The following is a 24,014-nucleotide window of genomic DNA, read 5'->3' as shown; positions in this document are numbered from 1 at the left end:
TTCCTTCCTCCCGCACCGCTGCCACTCCCCGGCCATCGCTTCCCTGCCCGTCACGCCCCGGCCTTGCCGCCGAGCCGCCCGTGGGTCCGGCGGGGACGCGGTGTCCGGTGTCCCCGGGTACCGGTGCGCTTACCTGGGAAGGGTGGGTGTGGGCCGGGCGCCGGCCATGGGGCGCTGGGTGCTGCATGGGCAGATCCCGGCACGCTCCAGCGGGGCAAGACCTGGCACGCGCCATCCTGGCCCCGCCGGATCGCCACGGCGTGGGCAGGGGGGGTGTTGCGGAGGGGTGGTGGCATCGCCCCACACACCTCGGGGTGTCCCCTCCTGCCACCAAACCCTCCTTTGTGCCGGGCTGAGTGTGGCACCGGCCATCCTGGGTTCGGCGGCGACGCTCGGGGTCTTGGAGGGGGAGCGGGGCGAGGAGGGCGAGCTGCCCCCCATGGGGAGCGGGCATGGGCGAGATGGGTGCTCGTTAGCGGGGTGCACGGGATGGGTGCTCGTCGGCGGGGGGGGGGGGGGCTGCGGGGGGGGGCCGCCTGGCTGCGGGCAGTGCCAGCCCGGGTGCCCAGCCCGGTGCGTCAGCTGTCGCCATCCCATCCCCTAATGACAGGGCAGTGGACAGGGAGTGCCCGTGAGTCACAGGCCCCACGGCCCTGCCATGCCTGCTGGGGACACCCTGCCTGCAGCGTGGGCAGCCCCGCGGGGAGTCCCAGGGCTCTGCCTGCCGCTGCCCGTGGGAGCAGGAGGGAAAGCTGCCGGCTCCGGGTGACGGGTCCTGGGGGGGTCCCTGTGGGTGCCCCCGGAGGAGCTGCCCCAGGGACGGGGCTGAGCAGCCCCTGGGTCTGTCCCCACTCTGCAGAGCAGCGCTGGGGCGGCCGGGAGCAGCATCAGTGCCCCACGGCCCCTGCAGCTACAGCTGGGGCTGGGCAGGCGGCGCCTGGGCTGTGCCGGGGCAGACGCCCCGTGGGCTCGTCCCGATCCCCTCCACATCCCACTTGGGGTGAGCATGCCGTGCCTGGGGTTGCAGACACCCTGTGGGCTTGCCCCGATCCCCTACACATCCCACTTGGGGTGAACATGCCGTGCCTGGGGGTGCAGACACCCTGTGGGCTCATCCTGATCCCCTCCACATCCCACAGGGTGAGCATGCTGTGCCTGGGGGTGCAGACACTCCATGGGCTTGTCCTGATCCCCTCCACATCCCACTCAGGGTAACATGCCGTGCCTGGGGGTGCAGACACTCCATGGGCTTGTCCTGATCCCCTCCACATCCCACTCAGGGTAACATGCCGTGCCTGGGGGTGCAGACACCCCGTGGGCTCGCCCCGATCCCCCACACGTCCCACTGGGCCATGCACACAGCGCCTGGGGCTGTGCTGGGGCGGCTCCCTGGTCTCCCCGCTGTGGTTCGGCGGCGGGGGGGGGGGGGGGCTCAGGCCAGGGCTGGGCAGCCTCCCCCCCCCTCCCCGCTCCAGGCATTGCTTCTTGCAGGCATTGCTCAGCATTGCTGGGCTGCGGTGGTGCAGGCACGCAGGGGCCGATCCACATTAACTGTTTCCTTCCCCTTGCACGCCCCGTGACTCACTGCGGCTCCCCAGAGCGGTTGGCTCATCGCTTCCTCCGCCGGCGCTCCTGCCAGCCATGCCGCCGGCGGGGCCCGCTTCTTGCCGGCAGCACCGCCGCGCTGGGACCCCCTGTGCCCCCCTCCTCACCCTGCCCTCTCCTCTCTTGCAGATGAGCGAGACCGGGTCCAGAAGAAAACCTTCACCAAATGGGTCAACAAGCACCTCATCAAGGTACGGGCACGCGCGCCGCCTTCTGCAGAACCCCAGCTGTACCAATGGAAAGTCCCGGGCTGTGCCGGCGGCAGCACCTGGCACCAGATCATCCCCAGCTGCGTCCCCGCCGTGCCAGCCCGGCAGAGCACCCCAGGATGTGGGCAGCGGAGGCCCCTGGCAGCGCTGTGCCGGCACAGCCTCTCCCGGCTACCTGTGCCGGTGCTCCTGCCGCCTCGGCAGCAGGCGGGCAGCGGTTGAGGCCGCTCGGCTGCCTCCGTGGGGGGCTCTGGGGCTGGGGGCAGCGCCAGCGGCCCTTGCAGGCAGGAGCTGTCTGCCCTGCCTCCTCGCTTCCCCTGCCCGGCTGTGCCGTCCCGTGGCCGTGCCAGGCATCGGGCCAAACCGGGAGCTACCGGCCGCCCCCTCCCACGCGTGCCATGCTGGCTCCGGGAGGGGATGGTGCTCTAGCCCCGGGCACGAGGGGACCTTTTGCAGGCTTTGATGCCGCGGAGCCTGGCAGCTCTGCCGGTCGCCCTCTCCGCCCTGGCACCGCCGCGACTTCCTTTGGGCACGAGGGTGCCCGCGCCCTTCCTGCCTGCCCCGGGGGAGCCATGCCCACCGTGCTGCCTGCGCTCGGCAGCGCCTGCCCCGCTCGCTCCCGTCCCGCTCCCGCTCTCCCGTCTCCAGCCGTTCCCCTCTCCCCGCTCCTTCCCCGTGCCGCCCGCGCCACGCGCCCAGACGAACCCCGCCAGGGCCCCGCCGGCGTGCCGGTGCCTGTCCCCGCCGCGCGGCGGGCAGAGCCCCACGTCAGCGCCTGGCACGTGCCAAGACGTCTCCCCAGCCCCCGCGTGTGGACATGTCCCCGCATGCCGGGTGCCCGACCCTGTGGCATCGGTCCCGCGGCATCGGTGCTGCCGTGGGGTGCCGCCGCCCGGGGCAGGTCCCGGCTGCCCCCTGCCCACCCTGGGGCTGCCTCCTCTCTGCTGCCTCTCCTAATCTCTCTCTCTTCTCTCTGCCTCTCCCCGCGCAGCACTGGCGAGCAGAGGTAGGTCTCTCCCTCTCTGGCTGCCCCCACCACGCTCTTTTTCTTCTCACACCTTCCCCTCCCCACGCTGGGGCCGGACCCCACGGCCACCGGCATGGTGGGCAGCGGGTCCCCGCATGTGGCGGACTGATGCTGGACCCAGCCCGGCCGCTGGTCCGCAGGGCATGGGGGGGAGATGCCGGTGTGTGCTGGCAGCGGGAACACGGGGTTGGGGGCACCAGGCTGCGCTTGGGGACACGTGTGGATGCCTGCTGCACGTAGGGGGGGTCACTGGGCTCCCATCCCGGCTGCCCCGTTTTGGTGCCGGCTGGCGTGGGGCAGGGGGGACAACAGAGCGGGGGGGTGCTGGGGCTCTGCAGGGCTCGGCTGCCCCTCCCGGCACCCCCGTAACGCCGTCCCCATCCCCGCAGGCGCAGCGTCACGTCAACGACCTCTACGAGGACCTGCGGGATGGACACAATCTCATCTCGCTGCTGGAGGTGCTCTCGGGGGACACACTGGTAGGTGCCGCGCCAATCCCGCTGCCGCACTGCTGCCGCCCCGCTCCCCCGCGCCGGCTCCGCGTGCCGGGACCCTCCGGCTGCCAGCCGTCCCATCCTCTGCTTCCCGCATCTGCCTCCTACCCTTCTCCCGCTTGGCCTCTTCCCTGCCTTCCATCCCATCCCGGAGAGCTGCCCGGCACTGTGCCGGAGCGCCCCGAGCCTCGCCGGCGCGCCCGCCCCCCTCCATCCCGCAGCTCCCCCGGCCCCACCGCGGCCTCTAACGCCCGGACGTCTCTTTGCTTTGGTGAACTCTCTGCTTCTCCGCGCTGGGCTCCTGTCGGCGGGTCTGCCCTGACCGTCCCCCTCCGGCCTTTGCCTCCTTCCTCTCTTTGCACTGCTCTGGCCGGGCAGCCGAGGGAGCGCGACGTGATCAGGAACTTGCGGTTGGTGAGTGGTTCTGCCGTTTGCTCTCCGCATGGCCCCGCGTGGCAAGCGCCCGCCGCCGCGACCGGGAGACGCTCCGCCACCGGCGCGGCCGCGCCGTCCCGGTGCGGGTGCGGAGGAGAAGCACCGCCGCATGCTGTGCCGGGGGGAGGCGCGTCGGCACCCCAGGGCGCTCTGGCAGCGGGGTCAGCCGGGTGTTTGAGCCCAAGTGCCGGCTAGGGCGGGTTTCCCTGGGCTGGGCCTTGCCTGCAGCGGTGAGATAGGAGCGCGGCATCACCGGGAGCAGTGCCATGGGGCTGGGACTCCCACGAGGCCAGAGCAGGGCTGCGGCTCCTGGCACTGCCGCAAGACATGCCACCCGGCCCCGCAGCTCCTCGGGGCTGCTGGAGGTCCCGGGGCACACGGCGAGGGGGATGGTGTTGCGGCCGCTGACACCCCCGGCTCTCCCGCCGGGGCCGGACCCTGCCCCGACTGGCTGCGTTTCCCTCGTGCCCCGTGGCTGTGGGCAGAAGAGACCCCGGTCCATCACTGAGTGGCACGTGGGGGGCTCAGGGGCTCCCCAGCCCTTCCAGCAGCCGAGGCCAGGCAGAGCCGCTGCCGGTGGAGCGTCGGGCCTTGCCACGGCGCCGGCGCGTACAGGGAGTCTGTCTAGGCAGGATCTGCCTGTAGGGGCTGCCCAGGGGACCCCCACCGGGGACCCGCAGGGGTGGGGAGGTTCCTGCTGGGGGGGTCGCCCAGCACAGTGGTGCCTGGTCCCTGCCGTGGGGCGAGACCGGAGCGTGCCGGCGAGCTGTGTGCTGCCTCCAGCACGGCCCTGCCGCATCCGCGCGGGCAGGACGGGCTACGAGGAGCTGGCGAGGGCAGGACGAGCGGTGCTGCCGGGATGCCGCGGGCAGGGGCAGAGCAGGGCTGGACTGTGCCCGCGCTGTGGGGCTGGCTGTGTCCGCACCGTGGGGCCGGTGCTGCTGCATGGCCGAGGAAGCGCGGGTGCAGGATCCGGCGGCGAGGCCGGCTGCGCTTGCCATTGTTTGGTCCGGCAGCGCTTCCTGCCCGCAGCCCCGCGGGACGGGCAGAGGATTTCCTGGTGGGTCCGCGCTGCCCGCTGCCTCCTGCATGGCGGTACGGCGGCACCTCGGCCGGGACCGGCTCGGCAGAGCTGCCCCGGGCAGCGGCTGCGATGCCCACATGCGTTGCGGGGGACCCAGGCCCTGGTCCCGGCACCAGCTCCCTGTGGCAATGGGGTGCCCGGCGCCTGCGTTCCTCTTGCCTGCCCTGCCGGCACAGGCAGCTGAGGCGTTTTGGGCTCAGCGAGGCGGCGTGGGGAGTTGCTGGGCCCCCGGAACGGACGCCACGGGGAGCAGGGCTGCCGTGCAGGGGTGCAGTGGGCGCTGCTCTTGCACCGTGCCTGGCGCTTGGCTTCTCTTGGCACGGCAGCCGGTGGCCCCGGTGCCACACCAGGGCTGGGGGCAGTTTGGGCTGGGCTGGGCTGGCCCCGGCTGGCAGCTTTGTGGTGGGAGAGGCGGGGAACGTCCCTTCCCCGCTGGCGGCATGGGGACAAAGTGCAGAGGGCGTGTGGCATCGGCATGTGCGGCGCCGGGAGGGGCCGGGCCGGTGCACGGGGTGGGCCGCGGTGCTCGGTGCCCAGCATCCCTCGCATGCGCGGGTGAGCCGGGGGCGGCGGGATGTACCCGGTGAGGGCCGCGGCTCATCGCCCCCCCGCTCTCCCCGCAGCCCCGGGAGAAGGGCAGGATGCGCTTCCACAAGCTGCAGAACGTGCAGATCGCCCTCAACTACCTGAAGCATCGGCAGGTGAGGGGGGGGGGTCACAGGGCTGCCGGGCTGGCGGGACCCCCCCCGGGGACCCCCGGGTCTGGGGCGCGCTCCTCGCCCTCCCTGCAGCCACAGCGTGCCTTGGCCTCGCAGGTGAAGCTGGTCAACATCCGCAACGATGACATTGCTGACGGCAACCCCAAGCTGACGCTGGGGCTCATCTGGACCATCATCCTCCACTTCCAGGTGAGCCCAGAGCCCGGCACGGCGCTGGCCCCGTGCCCACCGTGGGGCTCCGCCGGCGCCCGGCTGTGCCCACGCGCCGTGCCACGGCCTGGGGAGAATGTGGCGATGGTGGGGCTGAGGGTGGTGCCGGCGGTGCCGGGAGGCTGGGGCTCTGCAGCGACCGGGGGGGGGTCCCCGGTGCTGGTTTGGTCCCCCACATGGGGCAGGAACAGGGTGGTGGTGGGGCTGGGGCATCGCTGGTGGAGGCTGCAGTGGGGTAGGAGACAGCCGCCACGGAGCAAGCGCGCCCGTGCGCGGTGGGAGCTGGCGGATGGGCCGGCGTAACCCTCCCTGTCCCGGCAGATCTCGGACATCCAGGTGACGGGGCAGTCGGAGGACATGACAGCCAAGGAGAAGCTGCTGCTCTGGTCCCAGCGGATGGTGGAGGATTACCAGGGCCTGCGCTGCGACAACTTCACTACCAGCTGGCGAGACGGGCGCCTCTTCAACGCCATCATCCACCGGCACAAGTAGGTGGAGCGGAGCCAGATCGGCTACTGGCCGCCGCATGTCGGGGCAGTGCACCGGGCTGGCCAGGTTGGGCAGCACCATACCTGCCTGCAGGCACAGAGCTCCCATCCGCCTGGCAGGGACCCGGTACCCCCAGCCCTGTCCCTGCGGTGCCGAGCCTCCCTTGGCACAACCGTCCCCTGGCTTGGGCTCCTGGGTGAGCAGCGGCTCCCAGCCCCCATGGTGGGGAGAGCAGCCCCTGGGTCTGTGGAGGACCCAGCTCCGGTGCTGGCAGGATTTGGCCCCTTGCAGCAGCCGGCGGTGCAGGGTGATGCCATGCGTGGGTCAGGCGCGTGCTGGCTGGGACCAGCCGCCGGCGGGGCCAGCTGCGCCGATCCCGCTTTGGGGCGACGCAGGCACGTGCTCTCGACAAGTCCCAGCCCATCGGCCTGTGCCGGCAGTGCCGTGGCGGTACGGGGAGCCGTGTGGTTTAGCCACCTTCCCACGCTCCCACCCGACCTGCCGACCCGCTGCCTGCGTGGGCAGGCGGGCGCTGACCCCCCCGGGCAGCGGGCGCCGTGCCCTCCGCAGCATGCCGGGGCGCAGGCAGGCAGGCCCCCGCGGGCCCTGCCGGGGCCGCCGCGCACCTTTGGGGAACGCAAGTACGTGCAGGCGTGCCGCGCCCGTGCAGGGTGGGAGGAGGCACCCGTGCCGCGCCAAGCCGCGCCGAGCCGTGCCGCACTCCGCACCAAGCCGCCGCCACGGCAGGAGCTCACCAACTGCTGCACCGAGCTCGGTCCCGCCATGGAGCGGAGCAGGCGGCATCAGGCCAGGAAGCAGCCGCGGCGCCGCGGCACGGGGAGCTCGGCGCGGGCTCTGCCGGGGGCGGAGGACGGGGTGGTGATGGTCTGCGAAGACGTCCCTGAGTGCCCGGCGGCCCCCGGCATCAGCGGCTCCTTCTACTCCATCCAGCACAGCCTGCGCCTCAGGGAGCTGTAGGCACTGGGCTGGGCCGGGGGCTGGGACCCCCCGGCGGGCTGGGGGGGCCGGGGTTGCCGCCTGCCCCACGGTGGGACCGGGGGGTCTTGCCTGCTCCGGGGTCCGTGCTCGGGGCCGTCGGGGTGGCCCTGGCTCCCGGTGCCCTTGGGCCAGGTGCGGGGTCTCGCCGGCGCGTGGCGCGGGCGTGCAGGGCGTGGGGTGGCTCGGCAGAGGTGCAGGCAGTGCAGGGCAGCCCCTGGGGGGGTGGACCCGCTGTCCCTGGTGTTTCTCCAAACAACTGGCGCCCACGCCTGCTGGAAAACTGCGCCGTGGGGCAGGGCGGGTGGAGGGCGCTGCCTGTGGCCCCCGGCCCGGCCGTCTGCCAGGCGTGGCGGGAGAGCGGCCGCCGGCACGGACCCTGCCGCCAGCTGCTGCGTGGTCCCCGGCGGGACCCCCCCTGACCCGTTCCTGCTGCCCGCAGGCCCATGCTGATCGACATGAACCGGGTGTACCGCCAGAGCAACCTGGAGAACCTGGACCAGGCTTTCACCGTGGCTGAGCGGGACCTGGGGGTGACGCGCCTGCTGGACCCTGAAGGTATGGGCAGGGGCACCCGGCTGCAAGGGCACGGCGTCCTGGGGGGGTGGGGGGCCACCCCGCAGAGCCCCCATCCCTCTCCACCCCGGGGTCCCGCGTCCCCCCCCCGCAACGGTCCTCCCTCTCCCCAGACGTGGACGTGCCCCAGCCGGACGAGAAGTCCATCATCACCTACGTCTCCTCCCTCTACGACGCCATGCCCCGCGTGCCCGAGGTGCAGGACGGCGTCAAGGCCAACGTGAGTCTGGGGGCCGGGGGGCGTCTGCCTCCCCCCGCGGCGGGCGCCCGTCCCCACCTGCATCCCTCCACCCAGGAGCTGCAGCTGCGCTGGCAGGAGTACTATGAGGTGGTGACGCTGCTGCTGCAGTGGATCCGCCAGCACACCGTCCTCTTCGAGGAGCGCCGCTTCCCCGCCAGCTATGAGGAGATCGAGGTGAGGGAGCCGGGATGGTGCCCCAGTGCTGGCAGGGGGATGAAAGGCTCCGGTGAGCCGTGCCGGTGCCTGGGGAGGTGCTTGGCGGTGGCCCAGCTGGCTGGCGACCTGGCCGTGGGCTGGCTCATGCCGGGGCGAGTCCTCCCGGTGCGGGCAACCCCGGGCCGGCACGCACCCAGCCCCGCCGCGCTGCAAGCTCATGCCGGCCTCGGGGTTGCACGGCTCCGCGCGGAACGGGGAGATCCGGCTGTGGCCACGGCACTGCCTGTCTCTGAGCCCGCCGCCGGTCCCGGCCCCAGCTGGGTCCGTGCACCCTGGCCCTGGGGGGCTGTGGGGCAGCGGGGGGCTCGGTGCCGGTGCCGGTGCTGGCCGGGAGGCACCGGGGAGCGGGCAGCTGTGCCGCGGCAGAGCCGGGGCGCCCCAGGCAGGGAGGGCCCCACTGACTCACTCTTTCCAGGCTCATGGTGAGTCACCAGTGGCAAACACCAGCTCCCCGCCCGGCCCCTTCCTTCCCACTGGCTCCACACGCATAGAAAATAGTGGGGGGGTTGGGGGGGCGATTTGCCCAAGCAGGGGGTCGCGGCACCCGGGGGTCCGTGCAGCCCACCTTAGCAGCCCCCTTCTCGGCAGATCCTCTGGCGCCAGTTCCTGAAGTTCAAGGAGACCGAGCTCCCGGCCAAAGAGGCCGACAAGAACCGCTCCAAGGCCATCTTCCAGTCCCTGGAGGTGAGCGGCACCCGCCGCTGGCCGTGCCTGTGGGGCTGCAGGTCCTGGGGGGCCAGGGTCCTGAGGGGCTGGGGGTCCCGGGGCAGGGGTGCGATCCTGAGGGACCAGGGGTCCCGGGGCTCTTGGGGGTCCCAAGGGGCTGCGAGTTCCAGGGGTCTGGGATCCTGGGCGCTGGGTTGTTCTGGGGGACTGGGGATCCCAGGAAGCCGGGGGTCCTGGGACGCTGGGGGTCTTGCGGCAGCACTCGGCACGCCCCTGCTGTGTCCCCGCTGGGGCGGAGGCCATCCCGTGCCTCTCCCATCTCATGGCTCCCACGAGGCTTTGCCTCCGGCATGGAGCAACTGAGACGTGGCACCCACGGCTGGGGCTGCTCCCCGCCGCCGGCTGCCTGGGGGTCCCGGGGCCGGCGGTCTGACGAACCCGGGGGGGATGCAGGGCGCTGTGCAGTCCGGGCAGCTGAAGGTGCCCCCCGGGTACCACCCGCTGGACGTGGAGAAGGAATGGGGCAAGCTGCACGTGGCCGTCCTGGAGCGGGAGAAGCTGCTGCGGGCCGAGTTCGAGAGGTGAGTGCCGCGGGTGGGGGGCACCGACCGGGGTGGCGGGGGCGGCGGGGGCTGCCGGTTCTGTGCATGGTGCCGGGGGGGGGGGGCTGGAGCTGGGCTGGCACCCGCTCCCCCTTCCACGCAGCCAAGCCGCTGGGCTGCGCCGGGGTGGGGTGGGGTGTCCCCGCTCCCCCTTCCACGCAGCCAAGCCGCTGGGCTGCGCCGGGGTGGGGTGGGGTGTCCCGGCCCCCCCCCCCCGTCCCGCCAGCGATGGAACCACAGGGTGCATGAGTCATTGCCTGCCTCTGAGAAGCCAGCACTGCCGCCGGCCCCGAGCGCGGCACAGCACGGCAGCCGGGGGGTGGTGGCCGTGCCGCAGGCTGGGCTTTGCCGTGCCGCCGGCACCGTGCCCCGTCCCACCGGGGGGGCTCGCACCGCAGCAAGGGAGACCAGGCATCGCCGGGGCCGGGGGCGCAGGCAGAGAGCGGGACCGGGGCTGGCAGCGCAGGCAGGAGAAGGCAGCAGGGCTGAGCAGGCAGGCGGGCAGCCAGGGCAGGGTGGGGCTGGAGCTCTGCCCGCGGGCGGGAGCGGGATGGGGAGCGGATTGGGGATGGAGAGCGGGATGGGAATGGGATGGGGCTCCTCGCCTGGGCGGGGATGGGATCCGGGTCTGCAGGGGCAGGATCAGAGCTGGGCTGGCGCGGAGTCCCTGCTGGGTGTGCAGGGACGGGTCTGTGCTGTGTGGGGCGGGATCCGGGCTGTGCATGGATAGTATCCGTGCTGTGCATGGACGGGATCTGTGCTGTGCATGGATAGTATCCGTGCTGTGCATGGACGGGATCCATGCTGTGCATGGACGGGATCCATGCTGTGCATGGACAGGATCTGTGCTGTGCATAGATAGTATTTGTGCTGTGCATGGATAGCATTTGTGCTGTGCATGGACAGTATCCGTGCTGTGCATGGATGGGATCCGTGCTGTGCATCGACAGGATCTGTGCTGTGCATGGATAGTATTTGTGCTGTGCATGGACGGGATCCGTGCTGTGCATGGACAGGATCTGTGCTGTGCACGGATAGTATTTGTGCTGTGCATGGATAGCATTTGTGCTGTGCATGGACAGTATCCGTGCTGTGCATGGACGGATCCGTGCTGTGCATCGGCAGGATCTGTGCTGTGCATGGATAGTATTTGTGCTGTGCATGGACAGTATCCGTGCTGTGCATGGATGGGATCCGTGCTGTGCATCGACAGGATCTGTGCTGTGCACGGATAGTATTTGTGCTGTGCATGGATAGCATTTGTGCTGTGCATGGACAGTATCCGTGCTGTGCATGGACGGATCCGTGCTGTGCATCGGCAGGATCTGTGCTGTGCATGGATAGTATTTGTGCTGTGCATGGACAGTATCCGTGCTGTGCATGGATGGGATCCGTGCTGTGCATCGACAGGATCTGTGCTGTGCACGGATAGTATTTTTGCTGTGCATGGACGGCATCCGTGCTGTGCATGGACAGAATCTGTGCTGTGCACGGATAGTATTGGTGCTGTGCATGGATGGGATCTGTGCTGTGCATGGATGGGATCTATGCCACGTGGGGCAGGATCTGTGCCTTGCACAGACAGGATCTGTGCTATGCGGGTATGGGATCCATGCTATGCATGGATGGGATCTATGCCACGTGGGGCAGGATCTGTGCCTTGCACAGACAGGATCTGTGCTATGCGGGTATGGGATCCATGCTATGCATGGATGGGATCGGTGTCCCACGGGGCAGGATCTGTGCCGTGCGTGGACGAGATGAGTCCCCGCATGCTGACCCCAGCAACGCCGTCTCCCCACGCAGGCTGGAGCGGTTGCAGCGCATCGTCAGCAAGCTGCAGATGGAGTCAGGGCTCTGCGAGGAGCAGCTCAACCAGGCTGACACCCTGCTCCAGTCGGTGAGCGGCGGCTCCGGCTGCGGGGGGGGGGGCCGGGCGGCACGCAGGGCCCTGACCTTGCCCCTGACCCTGCCCTTGGCCACGTCCCTTCCCCAGGATGTCCGACTGCTGAACGCGGGGAAGCCGCCGCAGAAGGCAGCTGAGATCGAGCGGGACCTGGACAAGGCGGACGCCATGATCCGGCTGCTCTTCAACGACGTGCAGACCCTCAAGGATGGCCGGCACCCGCAGGGGGAGCAGATGTACCGCAGGTACGGCTGCACTGGCGGCCGGTGCCGCCGCGGCATGGCCCACACGGCGTGCCCCACACAGGGCACCCTGGCGCTCGCCTGGCTGCAGGAACAGCCCACGACCTGTGCCCCCCACGTCCCCTGTGCCCCCGACGTCCCCTGTGCATGTCCCCACGCCCTCCGTGCCGACGCGCTGCCTGCCCGCAGGGTGTACCGCCTGCACGAGCGCCTGGTGGCCATCCGTACCGAGTACAACCTGCGGCTCAAGTCGGGCGCGCCGGCGGCGGCGGTGACCGTGCCGCTGGGGCAGCGGCCGCGGCAGGAGCTGGACGAGGCCACGCTGCGGTACCTGCAGGACCTGCTGGCCTGGGTGGAGGAGAACCAGCGGCGGCTGGCGGCGGCCGAGTGGGGGGTGGACCTGCCCACCGTGGAGTCCCACCTGGGCAGCCACCGTGGCCTCCACCACTCCATCGAGGAGTTCCGCACCAAGATCGAGCGGGCGCGGGCCGACGAGGTGAGCCGCCCACCACCGGGTCTCCCCGGGGCTGCCCCCACGCCTGCTCCCGGGGGTCCCTGACGTGCTGTGGCTGCACACAGGCTGGTGGGGGGCTCCGAGAAGAGCAGCCCATCCTGGCCCCGCCCTGGCCCCAGCTCTGCCCTCGCTGGCTGCCCGCTCCGGAGCCCCTCTGTGCCCTGGGATGCCCTGAACGGGCAGAGGGCACCCCGCTGCCCCCCTACCCCTCTCATGCCCCAGGGCTGCCCCCCCACCACTGCCCGCTGTCCCACCTTCAGCCAGGGGGACGTGGCAATGGGAGCGGGCGCTGCTGCCAGTGCAGAGGGGCTGCCGGGGCTGGCGCTGCTCCCTCCGTGCACGGCTCTCGCCCTGCCCCGCGATCCTGCCCCGGTGCTCCCCGGCATTAGGGTCTCTCCCCGGACCCCACCTTTGGGAGGCCGGGGTGCTTTGGGGAGGCTGGGGTGCTGCTGTCCCCAGGGGGTGGGACGGGAGGTCCCCGCGCTCACGACACATCTCCCCCAGGCACAGCTCTCCCCCGGTCCCCGCAACGCCTACCGGGAGTGCCTGGGCAAGCTGGACCTGCAGTATGCCAAGCTGCTGGTGAGGCTCTGGGCTGGGTTTGGGGGGGTGCAGGACATGACATGGGGTGACCTGCAGCGGGGAGGATGTATGACATGGGGGGGATGTGCGGGGAGGAGGATGTGGGGGGGAGAGGTGCGGGGAGGAGGTGCAGGACATGGGGGAGAGGTGCGGGGAGGAGGGTGCGGAGGCAGCCCACCCCTGCGCCCGTCCCCAGAACTCCTCCAAGTCCCGGCTGCGGCACCTGGAGAGCCTCCACGGCTTCGTCAGCGCCGCCACCAAGGAGCTGATGTGGCTGAACGAGAAGGAAGAGGAGGAGGTGAACTTCGACTGGAGCGACCGCAACCCCAACATGACGGCCAAGAAGGAGAACTACTCGGTACGGAGAGAGCCCGGGACGTGCCGCCCTGTCCGCTCCCTGTCCCTGCACACGGCTGTCCTGCCCTGCCCCTGTCCTTATCCCTGCATGTGGCTGTCCTGCACTGTCCCCATCCCTCCCTGTCCCTGCATGTGGCTGTCCTCACACGGTCCCTGTCCCTCTGGCCTGGCGGTGACAGATTTTTGGAGGTGCCCTCTGCACCCTGTGGCAGAGGATGCTCTTTGGCCACACCGCTGCGCCGCTGTGCCGTGCTGCTTGCCGAGGCTCCAGCCCTGCTCTTATCTCCTCCTCGTGCCAGCTCTGCTCGTTATCTCCTCGCTGTCTGATCTGGGGCTGGAGTCACTCTTCCCCGCGCTATCGCTATCGATTGACTGACTGAAACCACATCTGTGCTCTGCAGCTGAGCACCCCCAGCCCCTTAACCCTGCTTCTGCTGCATCTGCTGCGCTTGCACATCGATTGACGGTCGCACATCCCCCAGACTGGACTTGGGGTGTTGCAAACCTCTGCACCACCGTCCCACCCCACAGTCTCTGAGCATCCCCAGCCCCATCCCTCAGCCCCACAGGCCCTGTGTCCCCCTCCCTGAGCACCCCCAGCCCCCGTGTCCCCCTCCCTGAGCACCCTCAGCCCCTGTATCCCATCCCTGAGCACCCCCAGCCCCCGTGTCCCCCTCCCTGAGCACCCTCAGCCCCTGTGTCCCCCTCCCTGAGCACCGTCAGCCCCCATATCCCATCCCTGAGCACCCCTAGCTCCCATGTCCCCCTCCCTGAGCACCCTCAGCCCCTGTGTCCCCCTCCCTGAGCACCCCCAGCCCGTGTCCCCCTCCCTGAGCACCCCCAGCACCTGTGTCCCCCTCCCTGAGCACTCCCAGCCCCCTCCCTCACCCCCCCCAAACCCTGTCCCCCAGTGCCCCTATCCCTGCCCCCCCCCACTCTCCATGCCCCCCAGCTCCCCACCCCAGCAGGCTCCTGTGGTGGGTGCTGGACCCAACACCCCCCACCCCAAGCATCCCCCGCCAGCTTGTCCCCAGTAGCCCCCGGCAGCCTCAGAGTGCCCGGAGTGGGGGCAGAAAGGTGCCTCAATCCCGGGCACACGCAGATGTGCACAGATGTGTACACACACGCGTGCCCTGCTGGGGGCCGGGCGCTCATCCCCCCCCTCGGGGCTGTGCCAGGGGCTGATGCGGGAGCTGGAGCTGCGGGAACGCCGAATCAAAGAGCTGCAGAGCACGGGGGACCGGCTGCTGCGGGAGGAGCACCCGGGCAGGCAGACTCTGGAGGTGAGGGGGGCTTTGGGGGGGGCTGGGGCACTGCAGCTCACTGGTGGCGGTCGTGGGGTGGTGGGCACGGCGGCTCACTGGCATGGGGCAGTGGGCAGTGCAGGCAGCGGCCTGGGCTGAGTGGGGGCTGGCAGCGGGCAGAAGCAGCAGGGTTGGGGCTGGCCGGTGCCGGTGCCGGTGCCGGTGCCGGTGCCGGTATGGGCAGGGCAGGGTGACGCGTCCCCTTTTCAGGCCTTCCAGGCAGCCTTGCAGACCCAGTGGAGCTGGATGCTCCAGCTGTGCTGCTGCATCGAAGCCCACCTGAAGGAGAACAGCGCTTACTTCCAGGTAGGGTGGGGTGGGTGGGTTGCCCCCACCAGCACACCCACGGCCGGCCGGGCACCCACCCTGGCTGACTCCCCCCCCCCCCCTAGTTCTTTGCCGACGTGAAGGAGGCTGAGGAGTTCCTGAGGAAGACGCAGGAGAACATGAAGAAGAAATACTCGTGCGATCGCAGCATCACGGTCACGCGCCTGGAGGACCTGCTGCAGGACTGCATGGTGAGTGACCCCCGCCCGCTGCAGCCCCAGGGATGACCCCCCCCAACACATGAGCCCGTTGCAGCCCCAGGGGTGGCCCCCCCCCGTGTATGCCCAGCTGCAGGGTGCCTGGGTGATATCCCCACATGCGCACCCCACTGCAGAGCTTCAGGGGTGACCCCCAATATGTGCACCCCGCTGCAGCACCCTGGGGTGACCCCCCCTCCCGCTGCAGTGACCTCCCCCCAACAAGCAGACCCTGCTGCAGGAGTGACCCCCCCCGTCCCCTCCAGTGACCCCCTCCTATAATACCCCTCCCCACTGCAGACCCTCTCTGCAGTGACCCCCCCATCCGCAACCCAGGGCCCCAGTGGGAGTGGGCGAGCCTCCCACCCCCACCCTGCCGCCCGCTCCCCGGACCCCCGCCCCACCATGGGGCTCCCCCTGCCCAGCGGGGCACAACGGGGGGCAGCACCCCCTGACCCCACTGTGCCCACAGGAGCAGAAGGACCAGCTGGCGGAGTACGGGGGGCAGCTAGCGGGGCTGGCCCGCCGCGCCAAGGCCATCGTCCAGCTGAAGCCCCGCAGCCCCAGCACCCCCCTCCAGGGCCGCCCACCCATCCAGGCCGTCTGCGACTACAAGCAAATGGAGGTGCGAGGGGGAGCGGGGAGCTGGGGGGGGGGCTGAGGGGGGACGACGTGCGGGGAGCCCCCGACCCCGGGTCTCACGCCACCCTGGCCCCGCAGATCACGGTGCACAAGAACGACGAGTGCGCCCTGCTCAGCAACGCCCAGCCCTACAAGTGGAAGGTGCTGAGCGCCGCTGGCAACGAGGCCATCGTCCCCTCCGTCTGCTTCCTCGTGCCACCCCCCAACAAGGAGGCACTGGATGCCGTGCACAGGTGAGCACCAGCTGCCCCCCCCCAACTCCTGGGCCACGCTGTCGGCTCCACGGCACCGTCCTCGGCTCCGTGGCACCGTCCTCGGCTCCCCGCTCTGCCGTGGGGTCCCCCCGCTCACGCCGCCTCTCCACAGGCTGGAGGCCACCCACCAGCACCTCCTCGTGCTCTGGCACCAGCTGCACCTGGACATGAGGAGCCTACTGTCCTGGCAGTACCTGATCCGCGACATCCAGCAGATCCAGTCCTGGTCCCACCTGACAGTGAGTCATCCCCCAGTGCCGGCACGGGGCAGCACCCAGCCCGGGGGGGTTCCCCCCGGGGTCCTGCTCCAGCGGTGGGGGCTGACAGCACCCTTTTTCCCCCCCCCAGTTCCGCACGATGCAGGTGGAGGAGTGCCGGCAGGTCCTGCGCAGCCTGGAGACCCACTACCAGGAGTTCCTGCGGGACAGCCAGGACTCGCAGAGCTTCCAGCCCGATGACCGGCTGCACGTGGAGCGCGAGTACAACGCCTGCACCCAGAAGTACGAGCTGCTGCTGCGCAGCCAGGAGAAAGGTGAGCCCCCTCCTCCCCATCACCCTGTGTGCTCCCTGGGGCATCCCCTCTGTCCCTGGCAATGCGGACAGGGCGAACAGAGTGGGAAGCTGCTAACCTGTCCCCGCTGTCCCCACAGGAGAGCAGGATGAGTCCCTGTGCAAGAACTACATCTCCCAGCTGAAGGATATCCGTCTGCAGCTGGAGAGCTGTGAGACCCGCACCATCCACAAGATCCGCCTGCCCCTCGACAAGGACCCGGTCAAGGAGTGTGCCCAGCGCATCAGCGAGCAGCAGGTACGCATGCACGCACGTGTGTGCAGGTGTGCAATGCACGTGGATGGGAACCTCAGCACCCAGAGCGGGGCTGGTGTCTGTCTGCCCACACTGGTGGGCTGTAGACCCCTTCTCTGCTCTGCTCCTTCTCCTCTGGGGTCGGGGGTGGCCGGGGGCTCTGCGGGCCAGGTCCTGGCTGGCAGGACACGGAGTTTGGCACAGTGTTATATGGGGGATCAGCCACGGGCAGGGCTCGGCCCCAAACTGCAGCTGGCGGGCGCCAGGCAGGGAGTGAGAGACCCTCCTCTCCCTGCAGCAAATCCACCTGGAGCTGGAGGGCATCAAGAAGAATCTGGACAAGGTCAGCGAGAAGACAGAGAAGGTGCTGGCCCAACCAGAGCAGGCCAGCTCGGCCCCTGTCTTGCGCTCAGAGCTGGAGATCACCCTGCAGAAGATGGACCAGGTGTACAGCCTCTCCAGCATCTACCTGGAGAAGTGAGTGCCCTGCGCGGCTCCTTGGTCATCCTGGGCTGGGGAAAACTGCTGCATCAGCTGGGATGAGCCTGGTCGGGCCAGGGGTGGGCTGATGAGGTCTGGAGGAAGCTGGCTGTGCCGGCGCGTCCTTCCCTTCCCATAAGCTCCTGGCTGTGTGCCGACTGATGCTGCTGTCTGGCGCTGGCTGAGCCCATCTCCTTTCTCTGCAGGCTGAAGACCATCAACCTGGTGATCCGCAGCACTCAGGGGGCAGAGGAGCTGGTCAAGAAGTACGAGGACCAGCTGAAGGACGTGCAGACCGTGCCGGCTGACCTCAAGGAGCTGGAGGCCAGCAAGGCCGAGCTGAAGGTAACGGCTAGGGCAGCACCGTGCCAGGGGGGAGCTGGGGGGGAGCCGGGGCCAGGGCTGACCCGTGCTCTGTCTGCCGCAGCGGCTGCGCACGCAGGCAGAGGGGCATCAGCCCTTCTTCAGCACGCTGGAGACCGACCTGAGCAAGGCCAAGGATGTCAACGAGCGGATGGTCAGGGGCCACAGCGAACGTGACGTGGACCTGGACCGCTACCGGGAGAGAGTCCAGCAGCTGCTGGAGCGCTGGCAGGCTGTCCTCACCCAGACGGACCTGCGCCAGCGCGAGCTGGACCAGCTGGGCCGTCAGCTGCGGTACTACCGCGAGAGCTGCGATGGGCTCCTCCAGTGGATCCAGGACGCAAAGCAGCGGCAGGAGAAAATCCAGGCAGTGCCCATCACCGACAGCAAGACTGTGCGAGAGCAGCTGCTGCAGGAGAAGGTAGCAGCCGCGGCAGGGCGAGCGGTGCTGGCCTGGCCGGTGCTCTCAGCCATCCCTGGCCGCAGTGGGGCGGCCACGGGGCGCCTGAGCTCACCCCCACACGTTTCCCCAGAAACTCCTGGAGGAGTGCGACCGCAACAAGGAGAAGGTGGAGGAGTGCCAGCGCTACGCCAAGCAGTACATCGACGCCATCAAGGTGTGCCCGCTGGCTGTGCCTGCCTGCTCCGGGCTGGCCTCCCTGGGGGTGCTGGGGCAGGCGTGGGACTGGGGAGGTGTAGCCCAGTGCCAGGCGGCCCCGAACGACCTGGGGGCTCGCTGGGGATGCTGGCCAGCGTGCTGAGGACCCCTCTCCCCGGCAGGATTATGAGCTGCAGCTGGTGAGCTTCAAGGCGCAGGTGGAGCCGATGGCCTCTCCAGCCAAGAAGCCCAAAGTGCAGTCTGCGTCTGACAGCATCATCCAGGAGGTGAGGGGGGGCCCCTCTGCGTGCAGGCCTGGGGCGCCCCACGGGTCCCGCTGCGCGGCTGATCCCGAGCAGCTCCTTCCCCAGGAGCGGAGGGCTGCAGCCCTTTGCCAAAGGGGTGGGCACGGGGGGGCTGGCACGCAGGCTCGCCTCCGTCCGGCCCCACCACTGCTGGGGTGCTGGGCAGCTGGGTGGGGGGTTGCCACGGACATGCTCCCTCCCTGCTGACCCCTGCCGTCTGCCACAGTACGTAGACTTGCGGACACGGTACAGCGAGCTGACCACGCTCACGAGCCAGTACATCAAGTTCATCACGGAGACGCTGCGGCGGCTGGAGGAGGAGGAGGTAGGGGAGCGGCGTGCGGGCACGTGGGGTGGCATGACTCCGGCTGCGTTCTCTTTCCTGCATAACAACGGGGAACATGGTTCATGATGACTGCCGGCCCCCCATCACTAACGCTGGCCCATGGCCTCTAACCCCGCTCTGATCCGGGCTCCTGGGACCGAAGCTGCTGGCTCTGGGTGCAGCGGGTCTCCGAGCCGAGAGGGCCAGCCGGGGCGGCACACAGAGCCAGCTCCAGGCGCCGCCGGGCTCTGGCGTGACTGGTGGTAGGAGGCACTTCCCAGATACACGTAGTGCAGTCAGCATCCGCCTTCCGCATGAACGCTGTGCTCGGGCGCCGCGGGACCAGAGCCCTCGGGTGTTCTGTCTTGGTAACCTTTCTAACTCTTGGTTTCTGCCCTTGGAAGTCGAGCCGCTTTGCCAGTGCTTTGTCTTGGGGGATGTTTGTGTTGGTGGGGATCTAATGGAGGGTAAAAAACCAGGATGACTCTGGCATCCCTGCACCAGGTACTCACTCTGCGCATGTCCCCCTCCCCACGGCACCCCTCCGCCTCACCCCATGGCTGTCAGCAGCCTGCACGCCCCTCCTGCTCGCTGCACCCCTGCCCTCCGGAGAGCCACTCACCCCTGCACTCCTCACCCTCCTCTGCCTCTGCCTCTGCTCCCGGGCCCTCACTGCACCTCTTGGGGCGGCGCGAGGGGACCCAGCCCCGTGGCACGGGGGTCCGGCTCACCCGCATGTGCACTGCCTCTGCCCAGGCCCCGCACGGAGCGTGCGCCTGCCTTGCTCACGGTGCATGCGGCACGAGTGCTCTGCGGCGCAGCCGCGCAGGAGCCGTGTCGGCCCTTTGGCAGATGACTGGCTGGCTGGGTTGCCTGGAGCAGGCCAGCGGGGAGGGATTCGGTCCAGCTGGGGCAGCACGGGCTGGAGCTTGGATTGCTCTCCACATCGTCGAGGCTTTCCTGGGAGGGAAAGCTCCGCTGGCACCTCCCTTGCCACCCACTCCCCTCTGTCCTGCTCACCCTGGTGCTCTGGCTGGGTCTCTCGTTTCCCCATGGTGATGGCTCTCTGCACCGGCCCCTCTCACACGGGGAGCTCCGGTGAGCACGGGAGGAGGCTCCCCTCTGCGGGGGGCCGGGGCAGGGCTCTGGCTGGAGGGCAGTGGGCACGGTGGTGGTGTGCAAGCTGCTCGCATCTGTCTCCATCGCCTCGGGCTTTGCTCGCGCTCCATCCCTTCTCTGTGGTACGTGGGCCATCCTTGCTTCTTGCACTGCTGTCTCGGTCCTGTCGCCTGTCCGCCCACGCTGTGCTAAGTGGGACACAGTAGTCGTGTGTCCCCTGTCTGCCATACGTCTTCTGGAAGCTGGCATCACCGCCTCCAGCTCGCGGGGAGGCCCAGGGACCTGAAGCCATTCCATGCGCATCCTCCACCCCTCTGCCCCGGACTGTCCCGTCTCTCGGTGGTGCGTGGTTGTGGCTGGCATTGACACCGCGGCTCGGTCGCATCCCTTGTGATTTCTCTCTCTCTCCCCCCTCTGTTTTCTCTGCACCCTCTTTCCCCTCCAGAAAGCCGCCGAGAAGCTGAAGGAGGAGGAGAGGAAGCGGCTGGCGGAGGTGGAGGCCCAGCTGGAGAAGCAGCGGCAGCTGGCCGAGGCCCACGCCAAAGCCAAGGCGCAGGCGGAGGCAGAGGCGCGGGAGCTGCAGCTCCGCATGCAGGAGGAGGTCACCCGGCGGGAGGTGGTGGCCGTGGACGCGGAGCAGCAGAAGCAAAACATCCAGCAGGAGCTGATGCAGCTGCGGCAGAACTCCGACCACCAGATCAAGTCCAAGGTCAAGCTAATCGAGGAGGCCGAATACAACCGCAAGAAGGTGGAGGAGGAGATCCGCCTCATCCGCCTCCAGCTGGAGAGCACCGAGAAGCAGCGGGTGGGCGCCGAGACGGAGCTGCAGGAGCTGCGGGCGCGCGCCGAGGATGCCGAGCGGCAGAAGAGGCAGGCGCAGGAGGAGGCCGAGCGCCTGCGCCGGCAGGTGAAGGAAGAGAGCCAGAAGAAGCGGGAGGCGGAGGAGGAGCTGAAGCGCAAGGTGCAGGCCGAGCGGGATGCGGCGCGGGAGAAGCAGAAGGCGGTGGCGGACCTGGAGAAGCTGCGGCTGCAGGCGGAGGAGGCCGAGCGGCGGATGCGGCAGGCGGAGGCCGAGAAAGAGCGGCAGATCCAGGTGGCCCAGGAGGTGGCCCAGCGGAGCGCCGAGGCTGAGCTGCAGAGCAAGCGGCTGTCCTTTGCCGAGAAGACGGCGCAGCTGGAGCTGTCGCTGCAGCAGGAGCACATCACGGTGGCCCACCTGCAGGAGGAGGCCGAGCGGCTGAAGAAGCAGCAGCTGGAGGCTGAGCGGTCGCGGGAGGAGGCCGAGAAGGAGCTGGAGCGCTGGCGACAGAAGGCCAACGAGGCGCTGCGGCTGCGGCTGCAGGCGGAGGAGGTGGCCCACAAGAAGGCGCTGGCGCAGGAGGAGGCAGAGAAGCAGAAGGAGGACGCGGAGCGGGAGGCCCGCAAGCGCGCCAAGGCGGAGGAGTCGGCCCTGCGGCAGAAGGAGCTGGCGGAGGAGGAGCTGGAGAAGCAGCGGGAGCTGGCGGAGGGCACGGCCCAGCAGAAGCTGGCGGCAGAGCAGGAGCTGATCCGGCTGAAGGCAGAGATGGAGAACGGGGAGCAGCAGCGCCTGCTCCTGGAGGAGGAGCTCTTCCGGCTGAAGAAGGAGGTGAGCGAGGCCATCCAGAAGAGGAAGGAGGTGGAGGACGAGCTGGCCAAGCTGCGGGCCGAGATGGAGATCCTGCTGGAGAGCAAGGCCAAGACGGAGGAGGAGTCGCGCTCCACCAGCGAGAAGTCCAAGCAGCGGCTGGAGGCCGAGGCCAGCAAGCTGCGGGAGCTGGCCGAGGAGGCCGCCCGGCTGCGGGCCCTCTCCGAGGAGGCCAAGAGGCAGCGGCAGCTGGCAGAGGACGAGGCCGGCCGGCAGCGGGCCGAGGCCGAGCGCATCCTGAAGGAGAAGCTGGCGGCCATCAACGAGGCGTCGCGGCTGAAGGCGGAGGCGGAGATCGCCCTGAAGGAGAAGGAGGCCGAGAACGAGCGGCTGCGGCGGCTGGCGGAGGACGAGGCCTACCAGCGCAAGCTGCTGGAGGAGCAGGCGGCCCAGCACAAGCAGGACATCGAGGAGAAGATCGCCCTGCTGAAGCGCTCCTCGGAGAGCGAGCTGGAGCGGCAGAAGGGCCTGGTGGAGGACACGCTGCGGCAGCGGCGCCAGGTGGAGGAAGAGATCCGCGCCCTGAAGGCCAGCTTCGAGAAGGCCTCGGCGGGCAAGACCGACCTGGAGCGGGAGCTGAGCCGCATCCGCGGGGAGGCGGAGGAGGTGCAGCGCAGCCGGGAGCAGGCTGAGCGGGAGGCCGAGAGGCAGCGGGCGCTGGCGCTGGAGGAGGAGGGCCGCCGGCGGGAGGCTGAGGAGAAGGTGCAGGCCATCCTGGCGGCCGAGGAGGAGGCCGGGCGACAGCGGCGGCTGGCCCTGGAGGAGGTGGAGCGGCTGAAGGCCATGGTGGAGGAGGCCAGGCGGCAGAAGGAGCTGGCGGAGAAGGAGTCGGAGCGGCAGATCCAGCTGGCGCGGGAGGCGGCGCAGAAGCGGATCGAGGCGGAGGAGAAAGCCCACCTGGCCGCCGTGCAGCAGAAGGAGCAGGAGCTGCTGCAGACGCGGCAGCAGGAGCAGAGCCTCCTGGACCGGCTGCGGGAGGAGGCCGAGCGGGCCAGGCGGGCGGCGGAGGAGGCCGAGTTCGCCCGCAGCAAGGCTGAGCAGGATGCCAGCCTCTCCCGGCAGCGGGTGGAGGAGGCCGAGCGGCTGAAGCAGCGGGCGGAGGAGGAGGCTCAGGCCAAGGCGCAGGCGCAGGCGGACGCGGAGAAGCTGCGGAAGGAGGCCGAGCTGGAGGCGGCGAAGCGGGCGCAGGCGGAGCAGGCGGCCCTGCGGCAGAAGCAGCTGGCGGATGCTGAGATGGAGAAGCACAAGAAGTTTGCCGAGCAGACGCTGCGGCAGAAGGCGCAGGTGGAGCAGGAGCTGACCAAGGTGAAGCTGCAGCTGGATGAGACGGACCACCAGAAGGGCATTCTGGATGAGGAGCTGCAGCGGCTGAAGGAGGAGGTGACCGACGCCGTCCGGCAGAAGGCCCAAGTAGAGGAGGAGCTCTTCAAGGTGCGGGTGCAGATGGAGGAGCTGGCGAAGCTCAAGAGCCGGATCGAGGAGGAGAACAAGGCGCTGATCCTCAAGGACAAGGACAACACGCAGAAGTTCCTGGCGGAGGAGGCCGAGAAGATGAAGCAGGTGGCGGAGGAGGTTGCCCGCCTCAGCGTGGAGGCCCAGGAGGCCGCGCGCATGCGGAAGCTGGCTGAGGATGACCTGGCGCAGCAGCGGGCGCTGGCGGAGAAGATGCTCAAGGAGAAGATGCAGGTGGTGCAGGAGGCCACACGGCTGAAGGCCGAGGCGGAGATGCTGCAGAAGCAGAAAGACCTGGCACAGGAGCACGCCAAGCGGCTGCAGGAGGACAAGGAGCAGATGCAGCAGCGCCTGGCCGAGGAGACTGAGGGTTTCCAGAAAACCCTCGAGGCTGAGCGCCGGCGGCAGCTGGAGATCACAGCTGAGGCCGAGCGCCTCAAGCTGCACGTGGCGGAGATGAGCATGGCCCAGGCCAAGGCCGAGGAAGAAGCCAAGCGGTTCAAGAAGCAGGCGGAAGAGATCAGCGAAAGGCTGCACGAGACCGAGCTGGCCACGCAGGAGAAGATGACGCTGGTGCACACTCTGGAGATCCAGCGGCACCAGAGTGACCAGGATGCGGAGAAACTGCGGAGGGCCATCGCCGACCTGGAGCAGGAGAAGGAGAAGCTGAAGCAGGAGGCAGCGTTGCTGCAGCAGAAGGCAGAGGAGGTACTGGGCTGTGGGTCCCCCTTAGCAGTGGTGGTACGCAGGGAGGCCTTCCCTCTCCCCAGCCGCCCCGCACCGTGTCCTGGGACAGCAGGCGCGCAGGCGGCTGGCCAGGCTCTGGGAGCTGCGCTGGCCGGTCCCCGAGGACCGTTGCTGCAGTGCAGGCGTGCAGCCTCCAGCCCTGGAGCTGTGCCCTGCACCTGATGGGCATGGAGCTGGCTGCTGGCACCGTCCAGGAGGCGGAGGCGTCACTGAGCCTCCTGTCCCAGCGTCCGTCCCCCCTGCCAGGGGTCACGGCGAGC

The 24,014-nt window shown here is 69.6% G+C and overlaps 1 protein-coding gene across 27 annotated transcripts in view; it reads left to right on the top strand.

Moving 5' to 3' along the window:
- The window catches only part of PLEC (plectin), a 68,965-nt gene that overhangs the window by 35,364 nt on the left and 9,587 nt on the right, over nucleotides 1-24,014 (top strand). For 11 of the 27 annotated variants that reach the window (XM_041123048.1, XM_030011561.1, XM_030011579.2 and 8 more), the window contains 32 exons: nucleotides 1,735-1,796; nucleotides 2,806-2,820; nucleotides 3,231-3,320; nucleotides 3,714-3,749; nucleotides 5,478-5,555; nucleotides 5,670-5,762; nucleotides 6,105-6,271; nucleotides 7,711-7,826; nucleotides 7,958-8,064; nucleotides 8,140-8,259; nucleotides 8,890-8,985; nucleotides 9,421-9,548; nucleotides 11,376-11,469; nucleotides 11,566-11,720; nucleotides 11,907-12,213; nucleotides 12,736-12,813; nucleotides 13,010-13,171; nucleotides 14,349-14,453; nucleotides 14,685-14,780; nucleotides 14,867-14,992; nucleotides 15,471-15,623; nucleotides 15,719-15,873; nucleotides 16,007-16,133; nucleotides 16,243-16,426; nucleotides 16,545-16,702; nucleotides 16,998-17,176; nucleotides 17,386-17,524; nucleotides 17,607-17,963; nucleotides 18,076-18,159; nucleotides 18,323-18,427; nucleotides 18,672-18,770; nucleotides 20,335-23,715. In XM_041123048.1, coding sequence (XP_040978982.1) covers nucleotides 1,735-1,796; nucleotides 2,806-2,820; nucleotides 3,231-3,320; nucleotides 3,714-3,749; nucleotides 5,478-5,555; nucleotides 5,670-5,762; nucleotides 6,105-6,271; nucleotides 7,711-7,826; nucleotides 7,958-8,064; nucleotides 8,140-8,259; nucleotides 8,890-8,985; nucleotides 9,421-9,548; nucleotides 11,376-11,469; nucleotides 11,566-11,720; nucleotides 11,907-12,213; nucleotides 12,736-12,813; nucleotides 13,010-13,171; nucleotides 14,349-14,453; nucleotides 14,685-14,780; nucleotides 14,867-14,992; nucleotides 15,471-15,623; nucleotides 15,719-15,873; nucleotides 16,007-16,133; nucleotides 16,243-16,426; nucleotides 16,545-16,702; nucleotides 16,998-17,176; nucleotides 17,386-17,524; nucleotides 17,607-17,963; nucleotides 18,076-18,159; nucleotides 18,323-18,427; nucleotides 18,672-18,770; nucleotides 20,335-23,715 — 7,352 coding nt within the window. The remainder of the gene's footprint in view (nucleotides 1-1,734; nucleotides 1,797-2,805; nucleotides 2,821-3,230; nucleotides 3,321-3,713; nucleotides 3,750-5,477; nucleotides 5,556-5,669; nucleotides 5,763-6,104; nucleotides 6,272-7,710; nucleotides 7,827-7,957; nucleotides 8,065-8,139; nucleotides 8,260-8,889; nucleotides 8,986-9,420; nucleotides 9,549-11,375; nucleotides 11,470-11,565; nucleotides 11,721-11,906; nucleotides 12,214-12,735; nucleotides 12,814-13,009; nucleotides 13,172-14,348; nucleotides 14,454-14,684; nucleotides 14,781-14,866; nucleotides 14,993-15,470; nucleotides 15,624-15,718; nucleotides 15,874-16,006; nucleotides 16,134-16,242; nucleotides 16,427-16,544; nucleotides 16,703-16,997; nucleotides 17,177-17,385; nucleotides 17,525-17,606; nucleotides 17,964-18,075; nucleotides 18,160-18,322; nucleotides 18,428-18,671; nucleotides 18,771-20,334; nucleotides 23,716-24,014) is intronic. The other 16 variants (XM_041123049.1, XM_030011574.2, XM_030011556.2 and 13 more) reach the window with 3 other exon arrangements.

The sequence above is a fragment of the Aquila chrysaetos genome, chromosome 4, assembly GCF_900496995.4.
Source record: "Aquila chrysaetos chrysaetos chromosome 4, bAquChr1.4, whole genome shotgun sequence".
Lineage (NCBI taxonomy): Eukaryota > Metazoa > Chordata > Aves > Accipitriformes > Accipitridae > Aquila > Aquila chrysaetos.
Note: the sequence above shows the minus strand (reverse complement) of the source record. Positions and strands in the feature narration are given on the sequence as shown.